A 13173-nucleotide genomic window follows, 5' to 3' on the forward strand; every position below is an offset into this window, starting at 1 on the left:
GAGAATTTAGTTTATTGAATTAGAAAGCCAACTGAACATTTCCTGTAATTAAAGAATTTTACACTCAGAACTATAAACCACAAGATTCCTTAAACTCTTTTGAAAGTTTATTTCAAGTTTGAATATTTCCATGGCACCAGTTACAAGAGACTATTAGTGAAACAATTTCAAAGACCATTTTGCATGAAATATTTCCTACAGTACAAAGGTGATTTGGAATGAATCTAACTTAACAGGAACTGCATTTTGCACATTTTGTATATATTTGATTATTTATATAATAAGGAACTAAATGGCAACCTCCAGTCCAGATGCAGATTACAGAAAAACACACCCACAAACACAAACAAATTGTTGTTTATGCATAGAAGCTGTTGAGGGGACTGTGGGGGCTGGCAAAGTGACAAAAACACAGTACAGTAAGTGATGCATGTTACCTCCACTGATCTTTATTGAATCTCAGTGTGGCAGTGGATCTGACTTTTACGGTTCAGGTGAAGTCAGATTTTACCAAATAATCAGGGAATTTCTATGTAAGGAGCTATGTATGTAGCTATGGTAAGTCCCTGGGTTAATGAGGGAAAAAAGTTTGTTTGAGAGAATAATTATCAGTAATGAACCCGGAAAATCTTAGAGGTCCCATAGCTGCAGTCTAATGCTATCATTGAGTGTCGGAGGCTGAACAAGTGGCTCTTGTATATTTAAACCCTTGTCCATCTTCTGTAGGCACCTGCTTTATGAACCTGGAGGAAATCCTGACCTTGCTTGAAATGAGGTGCCTGTTCAATTTACCAATACAGCTCTATATCTTATAGAACAGTTGCCAGTCAATAACAAGATTTCAAAATTGCAGACCAACATCTAACTACAAAATTTTTAAATGTTAAAACCACCATCTTTAATAGGCTCATATTTAAGCTGGATCACTTGAATAACATTTTGCACTTGGTTTCAGAATATATATTTTAAGCTAGTGAAGTACTTTATCTGCAGTGTAAAACTCATGAAAGTCTACTTTTCATTTGATAAGTGTCATGGCAGGTGTTTAACTGCACATTAATGCAGCTCCCTCTGTTTCAGCATTTAAGCATACATTTTTTTTTTACGTTCACAGAGACCTTATGAAATAACCCATTTAGTTGTCTATAGAAATGATGAACCGATTTAGCTGACAAGTGTCCTTTATAGGACCTGTGCATTCATCACAGTCAAACCTGGCCATACAGTATAGTACAAGTAAACTGTCTAGAGACAAATGTAGAAGCTCACATGGACACAAAGTAGTAGTAGTGATTGCCCTTGATGTACAAGTCTAGAAATGAGCCTGTGCTAGCTTGCAGCTTTTCCTTTTGAAACTTGTGCAATAACATTTCAAGAACGAAGAGAAACATAGAACTCCAGAAGGCTAACAGTTCAGAATTAAAACACAATGATGAGTGATTACAATGAGTATAAAATGTAGCAAATTTTGGAAATAATCATCTTATAAAATTAGCTTCCGGGTTTGTTGGCAATCACACTTTTGTGTCTAACTCAAATGAAATGTTTTCATTCCTTACTTTTTTTTAAAACTTTAGGTAGTCAGACTTGCTACACAACAGCCCACAAACCATCAAAAAGATCACTCATCCCTATTCTATAATTCAACAGGTTATTGCTTATTGAATGGTGCTGCCATGCAGGGCTGAGGCTACATAATGCTGTCAATAAGTAAAATCTGATCAAATCTTAAATCCACTTCATTTGTGAAACCTTTACTAGCATTTTATTGCTTGCTAAAGCAATTTGTCTCCAATTAAGTTTTATTTGATTTTCTAAATAAATAATACCCAACCTTATTGACATGCTGGTAGCCATCAGAGCAACTGTTGCCTTATTGTACTGTGAAAACAACCCTTTAATCAAGTTCTATAAAAATTTAAATGGACATAAGCCACCACAATAATTATTTGGCACATCAGAGATGTTAATAATGCATGCATGGATACTTCAAGGTAAGAGACATGCATAACTCTAATGCCTTTCAAATTCCTTCTTTGAATTTATCTACATCTTACCCATGTTTTCCATGTATTAGAGGATTCTTACAATTTCTGGTTCAGTGTTCCATGCATCTCATGTTTGTTGAAGCTGAAATAGGTTTTCCTTCAGCCCCTGTAGCAATGGAAGACAGCAGTTCTACAAAACTGTTATATAAAGGCATGTGACTAGACTGCCCAATTCTTATAGTCAAACACATTAGCTGGCTAATTAGCAGTATTGCAGTCTGGCTAATTTAATAATTAATGATAGCACATTTCAGCCACTGTTGATTACAGGTTTACACAGTGGTAAATTCTAAGAAGGTAACTAATCATTCATTCCCTAGCACCATAGTGGCTGTACTGAAGTGACAACAGGAGATTGCAATTGGTGGATAGAGGCATGTTCATTTAAAATAACATACCAGAAGAGTACAACCAAGCTGTTTGAGCTGCCACAAACTAATGCTTAAGGCAAAAGCTGCTGTGACAATTATAATAATTTATTGTAGTGTGAATACCTATGTAAGTCCTAAAACATCACCCTTCCAACATCTTTACTACTGTAATTACCACTGCCTATATGTTACTTGTTTCTCAATCCCGCATCTTTCTCTGTACACAAAATAAGATAAAAATGGTCTTTTCTTGTGTGTTCAGTATTTTGCACTATGTTTTTCACTTTCTCATACACACAAAAACAAATGCATCATTAACAGTTACAAAGGGGCAGACTAATCATGTATTATCAGAAATAAACAATCCCTGTCCAACTGGCATGCCACTGGGAGAATAATTTCTGTCTTCAAATAAATTGCTAAATACATTTTAGACAAATCAGTTATTTAGATAAATCAGGACATGGTGCACTATAGACTAATCCTGGCCTTCTAGTACATATTGCCAATAACACTGATTGTAAAAATAAAATAAAAAAAAAAAGCACACCAAAACTCAGTCTTTTGGCTAAACTGAGCGTAAAGCAATCAATATTGTTCAAATGCAGGGCCTTTACCAATACACAAAGCACAGGAACATTTGAAGTCAATATGGTTTTCTCATTGCTGGTTAAGTGACAGAACTGGACATGGGTTCTACTGTAGATCTTGATAAAAATCTTTCTTGTGTCTCCCTTGGCAGAAATGCCATAAATTCTAGACCTCATCTGAAACACAGCTAAAAAAAGGTATAATTTAATCTTTAATAACAAAATAACATTTCAGTACTGTTAAAATATACATGGAAAAACTGTCGATATATTAAGAAACTAGCTACTATTGTACAAAAAGTACAGCATTGTTATTGTTAAGATTAAATATAGCATGTTATCCATAAAGTACAAACTTAAGAGCAAGGTTGATACGGAGTAAAAAAACAAAATATTTATTTATACAGTTTCTATTTAAAAAGACTCCGGATTAATGAATTGTAATAAAAAGAGCAAATGCACATCCTCAGGAAAACCAATAAATAGATGTACTCATTTATTTCAAATAAAAACCTTACAGTATTGCACATCTAGTTAGACTGTTTCTATGGGTGCTAGTTGCTTTTAAGTCAACCATGAATACTTTCACAGATATTGACACTATTGGGTCACATGACCGAACACAAGTTATTCTGATTAATGTTTCTGTATCCATTAGAATTTTTATTTTATTTTTTATTATTATTTCTACTTCACAGCTTGCTGCCGCCTACACACTTATTACATTCCTAAAACATATTTGACACCCTAAAAAAATCAAGCCACCAAATTCAGAACCCAAAAGTACCCATTGGTGTTATTCAATAACATCTTATCCAGTCTCGCCTTGTCTCACTTTTGAAATAACTTGCTCATTCTTACATTACATATAGCCCTCTTCTGATCTGATCATCAATGTGGTAAATTATAGCAGCCTTTAGAAAATTACTAAGTTAAATGATAAATTGATGATGGATATGAATTATGCATGAAGTTATGCTCCCATTTTCCACAATATTTCAGATTCTCCAGGTTTCCAGTCCTACTGTACGTACTGTATGCCAACAAGCCTTGCCATCTTACTTAATGCACCACATTAGAGACTTTAATAATCATTATTGTAAAATAAATATAAATGAAGGCAACGTTTTCTTGTTGCAACAAAATATTTCATCCCTGTTTAAGGAACAATATAATTCAGTTCTTTGTATTAACATTTTATGTATTTTTTTTTTATTACATTTTTTATTATTATTTTTTGTAAAAAATAAAATACCTGAAATGACCTGAAATCCCGCAAAAAATAAAACGCAATGAAAAAGTTTTGTCTTTGTTAAAAAAAACAAACAAAAATAAAGGACAAAAAGGAGTAAAAATGCAAATAGAGGGGAGAAAAAACTGAAAGTGGCAGAGAAGAGGAGCTGTGGGACTGATGGTCCACCACAAGTCAGCTGGAGTATCATGAAAGAAGCTGTGTTCATGGTTGGGACAGGTCGGTGCCCTCCTCTTTTTCTCTCCACGTGTTTAGCGTCTTCTCGACCCTACGAGGGAGGCTTTATATTGCTTTAGTGCCTCACTTTCACTTGTTAATGAGCAGCCCGCCCACCCAGCGGAGCTTGCAGGCAAACCACCGTCTGAGGGGACAAAAGTATTCGTAATGGAATTGCTCAAACTCGGGGGTCTGGCGGATATCACGTAAAAATGCAATGTCAAGGTCAGACTCAGTGAGGATGATGAGGAGGAGGAGCAAGACAAAGAGGAGTCCAATGGTCACAAGGAGCAGACGGAGTACACTTAAAACAAACTTATTCACCTGTTCCGCCTCGCTGAGCGCGACCTCCCCACCTGCGCTTGAGATGGGGCCCGCCACTCGACTGTCTGCTCCAAACTCAGCCACATCGCCCACAGTGGGCGTGCCTGCCTCTGACTCTTTCTCCTCCTCTATGCTGCAGGGGGCACCGTTGATCTGGCGTGAGACAGCCAGCTCCAGGCTGTGCTCGGCCACTGGCGTGGGCAGCACGCTGTCAGATGGACTGTAGGTCTCGTCCGAGATGACTGCTGTCCCGTCACCAGCATCTGTCACCTGGCTACGCGAACGTGGGATGAAGGATTCGCCATGGGACACAGAGCGCACGGGAGTGGAGTGTGCACTATCTCGTAAGGATTCCAAGCCTGGACAGTAGGAAGAGAAAAAGGGAAAGACACAAATCACAATTTAAGCACAGCAGACAAAATGAAGTCTTTAGAGGCAGATTACACTGATATTTTGGAGTCGGTGGTGAATACTCAGCTGCAAAAGGAAACCCAATCACAGATACTGAATCATACGCCTTGACTGAAGTAATGTCCTCAAAGTACAGGGGATCAGGGTGCTAACGTGAAAAGACATTTCCCAGCTTGTTTGCTCTGATAGACACAGTATGTCTTGATAGCAAGCCCTCACCTTGAAAGCATTGGGAATCACATGTATTAACAGGCAAAGAACCAACTTGCTGAAGTGTAACAATTAGCAACACAAGGTAAATCATAATGACAAGGCCTCACTATGCAACATTCAGTTGTTAGACAATATGCTGTCTCTTAAATTATTATTTCCTTTCACTCTGTTCTGACTCTTATCCTGGGCACAGAATAAAATAATACATTTACATTTACTCACATTTAGCAGAATATTTTATCGGGTTCCCTCTGGAATTTCTTATTTTTTTTATTTTTTATTTATTTATTTTTTTAAACAAAGTTTTGGATAGATGAGTAAAATACGGTTTATGGTTAAAATGACCTAAAGAGACTCATGCTTCTGATGCTTACAACATAAATTACACAGTCATCCCTCAAATGTCAATTTTGAAGCCTCCATGTTTTTATTGAAATCGCATGTTGCTAATAAGTTGCTAAATAAGGACTACAACTACAACAAACATGTGAGTATATAGAACGTGCCTGACAAAACTGACAACTGTTGTAGTCCTTATTCAGCAACTTCAAAATTCATGTTTGATGTATAACTGTGTGTAATTTATGTTTTAGAACAAAGTCTCTCCAAATCATTTTAACTACAGACCTCATTTTACTTATAATTTTACATTGTACAGAGGGAATCTGGCCTACAAACTGACATCATGGCTAAACAGCTCTATAGTTCTAAATAGACAAAAGTCTATTAAAGTAATACTATAGGAGAGATCATAGGATTTCTGTGAAGAAATACAACAATGCATTTAGTATTCCCAGCTGTTTCTAAAATATTAACGTTATAAGTGCTGGATCTCAAACAGATGCTCACTTAGGTTAAGCTCACTTCCTTAAACTGATTTTGTGATCTTAGCCAGCTATAATTTTGCTCAGAGTGTGCTTTCAACAGTAAGAGAAATTCAGAGATAAAGAAAATACTAAACAGACCTAAAAAGTAAAAAAAACAAAAAACTAAACCAGAACAGAACAGAAAAGAATAAAAGTAACATAATACAGTATACAGAAGCCAACACTGAGTGATCCTGCAGTATAGATATTGGTTGTTCTGTTCTTAAACATGACAGCTTAAACATCTCAAGTGGCTTCATCTTAAGAGGATTTTGCCACAGTAAGAGAGCACAAAGTGAGAATATGGATTAAATCTCCCATATAAATCCTTGTGCTTCAATTTTTGCATACCCTTTTTCTAAGGGAACTGAAAGTCAGTGCAGCTGAGAAACAGATTTTTGAGCGTGTCATTGCAGAGATGTTACATCTCTATTCTGATGTGAAGGATTTGGATTCCATCTTTTGATGATGTGACATTTTACAGCTCTACCGAAGGCTTCTTGTTCACAATGTTAAACAACCTTCCAAAGAGAAAAATGATCAAAGTAGACATGAAAGCACATGCTTTTGTGCACAAAACAATTCAAAGCAGAAATCAGCTGTGATTTATTTGGTTTTAAAGAGCCCTGCAATTTAACAACAGTACAATTTCTAGAAAAAGCCTGTGAACCCTTTCGATTTACTGTTTTCCTGCATTAATTATTCATAAAAACGTGCTCTGCTCTTCAACTTACAATAATAGAAAAATACAATCTACACTAAATGGTTGCACTTTGTGTCAACAATCATTATATTTTCATGCACAGATATAAACAAGCTTCAGCGGGTTTTCGTGTAGTCAATCTACAGTCTTCTTATGTCTATCTAAGTATCCTATGTCTTTCAGAGCAAGCACTACACAGAGGCCAGTTGTGGACCGACTAACGGTATACAGACCGTGCTGGACAAAGTTGAGATACTGTGATATCGCATTATCTAATTACATTAGTCTGACTTTGCAAAAACTGGACTGGATATCTGGTGTTCCTTGCGGGTTCAGCTCTCTTCAGGTTATGCCATGTCATTTCAATAGAATTAATGGCTGGATGCAAACTGCAGTGTAATTCCATAGATTCCTTTGTTGATTTTTTTCTGTTGTGTCAATGCCTTGCATCACCCAACTTGAGGTGATGAATGGCTGTTCTGATATTATGATGCTCCCTTCACCATACTTCACAGCTGGGATGATGTTGTAGTTTTGGTGTGCAGTCCTCCAAACATTGTCAGTGTCAGAAAACTGCCTTCTGAGGCTGCATACGGAGGTAGGATGAAAATAAGTTGCTTTTCAAACTGTTCTGAGACCAGTTTCCATACGAGTTCCATTCATTCAAAAATGCTGTTGGTTAAGCCATTAACTGATTAGAGAGCAAGTTAGCTGCCTACGTTTTCGGATGTAGTCATTGTGTTGTGCATTTCTGCCATTTCCGGGAAACATAAAATGGGATTTCTGCAGGTTCTTTTACCCCAAAGTTCTGTTACCTAAAGGCTCTTTTTCTACTTGCTGTATTTCACATTGCCCTCTGGCAATTATCTTTGCCAGACAGCTACTCTTTAGAAAAGTAGCAACAGTACTGAATGTCTTTCATTTATAGACTGAATTTAAGTACATGCTTGAGAAATCTTCCAACTTTATGCATCTTTACAGTTCTTTTAAGGTCCTCTGACATTTCTTTTCATCAGGGCATTTGAAGAAGTAACCAAACTTTGTGTGCCTTTTTTTTATATTATGCAGTTTGCACCTCCAATCTCAACTCATTATTATAACCCCTGACTCAGAGAGAGCAGGCTTTTAGACAACACCATTTGAGATTAAATTACCTGCTTCTTTCTATTCTAACCCATCAAATTAAATTTTACCAGAACAAGCCAGAAACAAACTGTCTTACTGAAACAGACTAATATAAACCTAACAAACAAAAAACATCCTAATAAACAAAAGGCAAACCTTTACCACCCAAAATCAAGGTGAAAATCAAAGCATTTCCTACAGTCAACCGATTCAGTAATGATTTAAAAGCTCCCACATGTGAGGATATACCACTGTCCATCATTCTGTCAACATCAATGGTCTACCATGAAAAACTGATGCAAAATGGTATGCGATTTAAAATTCAAACTCATTCAAGCATGTATTGCAACAAACACACATTAGACTTTACCTAAAGGTGTGCTAGGCATTGCATAAGGAGGTGAAGTCATTGGCAAAGGTGATGCCTGTAGCTGGTCTTGCAGGGCTGGGTAAAGAGGAAGCACGCCAAGGGCCTTGCCCAGCATGCGAGGCCCCAAACTCAGCACCCGAACCTTTACATCCCGATAGCAATGGTTGATCATGCGCAGGTGAACGTTCACCTGTGTGGTGATGCGGATTAGACACTTCACCATGCTTGGTTCCAAATGAGATTGTCTGCAGCTGGCGTAGTTCTTCAGAGAGTGTGCAAACAAATACAAACCCTGTTTCCGGTGCCCTCTTTCCACCGTGGGCTGCTGGGTAAAGACTTTGCGGTGCTGGTAAAAGTAACTGGTAGCACATGACAAAAAATAGGCACCCCAAGACAGCAATGACTCAACCCCACCCAGGCTGGTATGGCCCCTCACCTGCTCCCTCCCACATCCAGTGACTTAAATGGACAGAAAGGCCCTGTCTATTTTCAGAGGAGGGTATTAATACTCTGAAGACTCACAGTCAGCACATGTAGAATAGTTGACTTTATCCTCCCCAGCTCTCTGAGCTATCTGCACTAGAAGGCTCTTCGCAACATTTGAAGATTACCTCTACTTAGTTAAAACACAGTTAGAGAGAATACAGTGACCAGAGATTGAACAACACCTTATCTATGTACAGTGCAAACACAGTTGTAGCCTTTTAAAAGTGGGCAGTACTCTGTTGTGATGCTTGTGATGAATGCCAGATCTGCGGTGGGCAGAGGGACACTGGTAAGCCTTGGATGGGTGGGACAAGATGGCACTGCTGGTGCCACAGGGCAGCGTATTGTACTAACTGTACACAGCTGGCACAGAAATAGAGTTGCCTGACTGACAGGGACTCCTGCAATTCCACTCCCATATAGAGGACTTGGTCAGCTTCAGATTACTCCTGTGATTAATGTGTACTGTATGTGTGTGGAAAACAATTATTAATTACTTTTAATTACTATGCATGCAGCTCTTATGACCTCATATTAATTGAGAGACTACAGGGAATATTTGTACAATTAAAAAGTAATTTGTCACATCACAGGCCCATTTAAATGAACCGCAAAAAACCTAAAAGCTAATTGAAAAGGGTGAAAAATATAAAAGAAATGGTAACTAGTTACAGTCACTAAAATAAACTCTTTCTTATTTGCATATTTATATTAATTTTAATGTAAAATCTTGATGCAAATTAAAATTTCATGTCCATGTTATTCATCAACTATCAAAATATCTTCTAAAATATAAGCTGACCAAACATGCAAGAACATTCCTTAAATGTGGTATTTCAGTTAAGTTCAGGCTAACTTGGTTTCTTTGACTTTTTGAGTAACTTTAAATGTTTATTATTATTATTATTATTATTATTATTATTATAGGTTAGGCACTTTTTACATTGTAAATTCTAAATTGAAGGCTTGCTGTTTCCCCACAGCACTTTGATGATATTCCAAACCATTCAGTACTTTAACATTTAGTGCAACATTTAGTTTCAGGGTTTCGTTATTTCATTGGTTTCAGCGTATTGAGTTGGACTCAGGTTAATTGGTTGAACTAGACTCTCACCTTCCATGATGGATATGTGTACGGCTCTCCGGCGGGTGCGCGGTACACTGCTCAGTCGCGGCCCATGAGTAATGGACGGACAGCTTCTGCTGGGCACCAGGCCAGCCCTGTGACCACATAAACACACTGTACTGTATCAACAACACCCTGATTTATTTCATTACAGTACGCCCTTCACATACAAGCATCAATCAAAACACACACACATGATGTCACCACCCAAGACCCTGACCCAGTGTAAGCAATTACACAGTTAACAGTCATACAAATGTGAACTCATGCATACCTGTGTATTTCTGGAGGTTCTCGTTTAATTTTTGCACTCTGCTCCATGACCTCTTTGGCTACTCTTCCACTGCAATGAAACAAAAGCAATTGGTCTCAGTTACAAACAATGTGTCCGGACAAATTTGTGAATAAATCCTGTTTGCAAATGTGTTTTCATGCAGAAATCATGATTTATTTCGACTTATTTTTCTAAACTCAGGATAAAAGCTTTTAAATGGAGATTGTTTGGGTGTCTATTATTCTAATTAGTAACTGTAGGCAAGCACTTTTTCATTTAGATTAATCTGGATTCGTCAACATTAGATTGAGGTTGTAACACATTTATGTGCATTTGCACCTTTTGAGTCTGGCAGAAATGTAGTGTGAGCTAACAAGGACACTTGTATACAATTAATTGTGAATGAGATAATCTAAGGATTCACATTTTACAGAGAAAAGTTTTAGGCCCCATCCACACTAATACATTTCAACTGAAGATGCATTGATTTAGCTACGTTTACGCCTCTCATCCATTTTCAGTGAAAGAGTATTGTGTTCTTAGAAAAGTGAGATTTAGAAAATTCTTTCTAGTACCGTATTCTTTAGAAAACATTAGGACATGAAAAAAGAGAGTTTTCAACTTAAAATGTATAAGTGCAGACATGCCCTAACTCTCACAGCCAGAGTGAAAACACTGCCCACTTTAAATGGATGAGAACTTTTTTGCCATAAACCAACTTCTGAAACTAGCATCATCTATCAAAATCAACCTGAAGAAATTGCTAAAAAGTTCAGGATAAAATGGCAACTGCTTCCAACCATGTTCAAATCCTCTCAACCGCTGATGTTTTCGATGGGAACTGTGATTTCTGTGACTTTGAGTGGTGGCGACCACTGCCACTAGAGTCTATGAAGCTCAGGAATTAGATTAACCTTATTGAGTCACCTCTCCTAACTCAATCTGTGTCTCTGAGTCTGTGACTGAACCACTTTTCTCCTAACAAAAACGCTCACCCACAGAGTCTTTAAATGCTTTAAAATCCTGTCTGTCCTTGTAAAGGAGTGAGGAATTAACTTATCAATTTCTTATTACTGTAGTTGCTTGAGTCTGTGAGCCCACTATAATAATTGTTACTGGTTACTGTTTGTTTAAGTGCCCCGATGGCTCCATTCATCTGTTATAATTGCCGTTATTAAACACTTGTGTCTAAACGGTGGCCTGTGTACACAGCTACATCCGCAGAAGGTTTTGGTGCATTGGCTCCAAAGAAGCCACCTTTATGTGACTGTGACGAGTAAAGTAGGTTGTTTTTGGAGCAGGGGGTCTGTCCCTCTGTGAGATGCCTCTGAGGCTATAGCAGTCCTTCTGCAGTGACCTGTGCTGTGACTGTCTGTTCACCTGTAGCGGAAACGACTCCCCTTGAAAAACAGGTTACTGCTGGACACCGTACGAACCTGGCTGGACTTATCCAACCTGAGGAGTGACAGAGAGGAATGGTTACATTCTTAAGGACTTCAGAATTTTTCTTGTGCACAAAAAACACAATTAGACACATTTGTATGAAAAAGAAGTCTGTGGCAGGACAGGCGGGGTGGAGCGAGGATGGAGAGGAGCGAGGCTGAGGTGTGCCCATGGGGTAAATTTTATTGCCCAGCTGTGAGTGATTATGGCGTGAGTAGGTGGGGGATAAAGCCGGGAGCAGAGCTGCAGTTGGAAGAGAGACACATTGAAACTGTGTGTTCATGTCGCTATGTTTTTTGTTTGATGTGGTGTCGTTAAAGTTCATTGAATGTGCAGCTTTCTCTTTTCCTTTTTCCTTCTGCACCAGAGGTCATTCACACAGGTGCAGAAACCCGGGAAAGGAGGAAGAGCATGCTGTCTGGGACAACTCGCCACTGCCGTCCGCCAGGGGGTGAAGGAGCTTGCTGCCATCCGCTAGGAGATGGAGAAGCCGCTGCCGTCCGCCAGGGGGTGGAGGAGCCGTTGCAGGCCACCAGGAGGCAAAGGAGCCCGCTGCCGTCCGCCAGGGGGCGGAGGAGCGGCTGAGGACCGGGTGGGTGGCATGCCTCCGGGAGCCGAAGAAGAATATTGTCTGTCTCTTCGCTCTCTCTCTCTCTCCCCCTCTTTCTCCCTCCCTCTCGTGCTCTCTCCTTCTCTCGCATCCCCACCCTCTCCTTCCCCTAGAGCGGTGTCTGAGTGGAGTAAGTACAGGCCGGATAGGTCCCCGGCCTGAATCAGGCGATGGGGGAGTGTGGCAGGCCAGGCAAGGCGGAGTGAGGACGGAGAGGAGCGAGGCCAAGGTGTGCGTCTGGGACGAATGATCTTGCCCAGCTGTGAGTGATGACGCTGTGTGTAGGTGGGGGATAAAGCCGGGAGCAGAGCTGCAGTCGGGAAAAGACGCCGAAAGAGAGAGACACATTAAAACTGTGTGTTTATGTCACTATGTTTTCAATTTGATGTGGTGTCTGATTAAAGTTTGTTGAATGTGCATCCAGCACCAGCTTCCTCCTTTCCCGACCACACACAGAGGTCGTTCACAAAGTAAAATAAAATTCTGCTTAAAGGAAGATCTATTGTAGCCAAAAGTAAAGGTTGAAATGGCATGTCATCAAATGGGTGAAACATTTAAATATACATGTATAATATACTATATAAGTATAGTACTTTATTTATAATATTATAATTTATACACTGTGTGTGTGTATATATATATATATATATATATATATATACACACACACACACACACACACACACACACACACACACACACACAGGCTGCCAAAAGTTTGGAATAATGTACAGATTTTGTTGTT

General features: G+C 38.8%; 1 protein-coding gene across 2 annotated transcripts in view; it reads right to left on the reverse strand.

Moving 5' to 3' along the window:
• Positions 1–100: 100 nt before the first annotated feature.
• The window catches only part of LOC127416815 (FERM domain-containing protein 5), a 186717-nt gene continuing 173644 nt past the window's right edge, over positions 101–13173 (reverse strand). Inside the window, exons 11-15 of one of the 2 annotated variants that reach the window (XM_051656367.1) lie at positions 11756–11830; positions 10376–10444; positions 10090–10196; positions 4802–5160; positions 101–4622 (exon numbers count right to left, since the gene is read on the reverse strand). In XM_051656367.1, coding sequence (XP_051512327.1) covers positions 4575–4622; positions 4802–5160; positions 10090–10196; positions 10376–10444; positions 11756–11830 — 658 coding nt within the window. In that variant the 3' untranslated portion in view covers positions 101–4574. Of the gene's footprint in view, positions 5161–10089; positions 10197–10375; positions 10445–11755; positions 11831–13173 lie in introns of both variants that reach the window. The other variant, XM_051656366.1, reaches the window with a different exon arrangement.

Source organism: Myxocyprinus asiaticus, chromosome 26 (assembly GCF_019703515.2).
Source record: "Myxocyprinus asiaticus isolate MX2 ecotype Aquarium Trade chromosome 26, UBuf_Myxa_2, whole genome shotgun sequence".
Classification (NCBI taxonomy): domain Eukaryota; kingdom Metazoa; phylum Chordata; class Actinopteri; order Cypriniformes; family Catostomidae; genus Myxocyprinus; species Myxocyprinus asiaticus.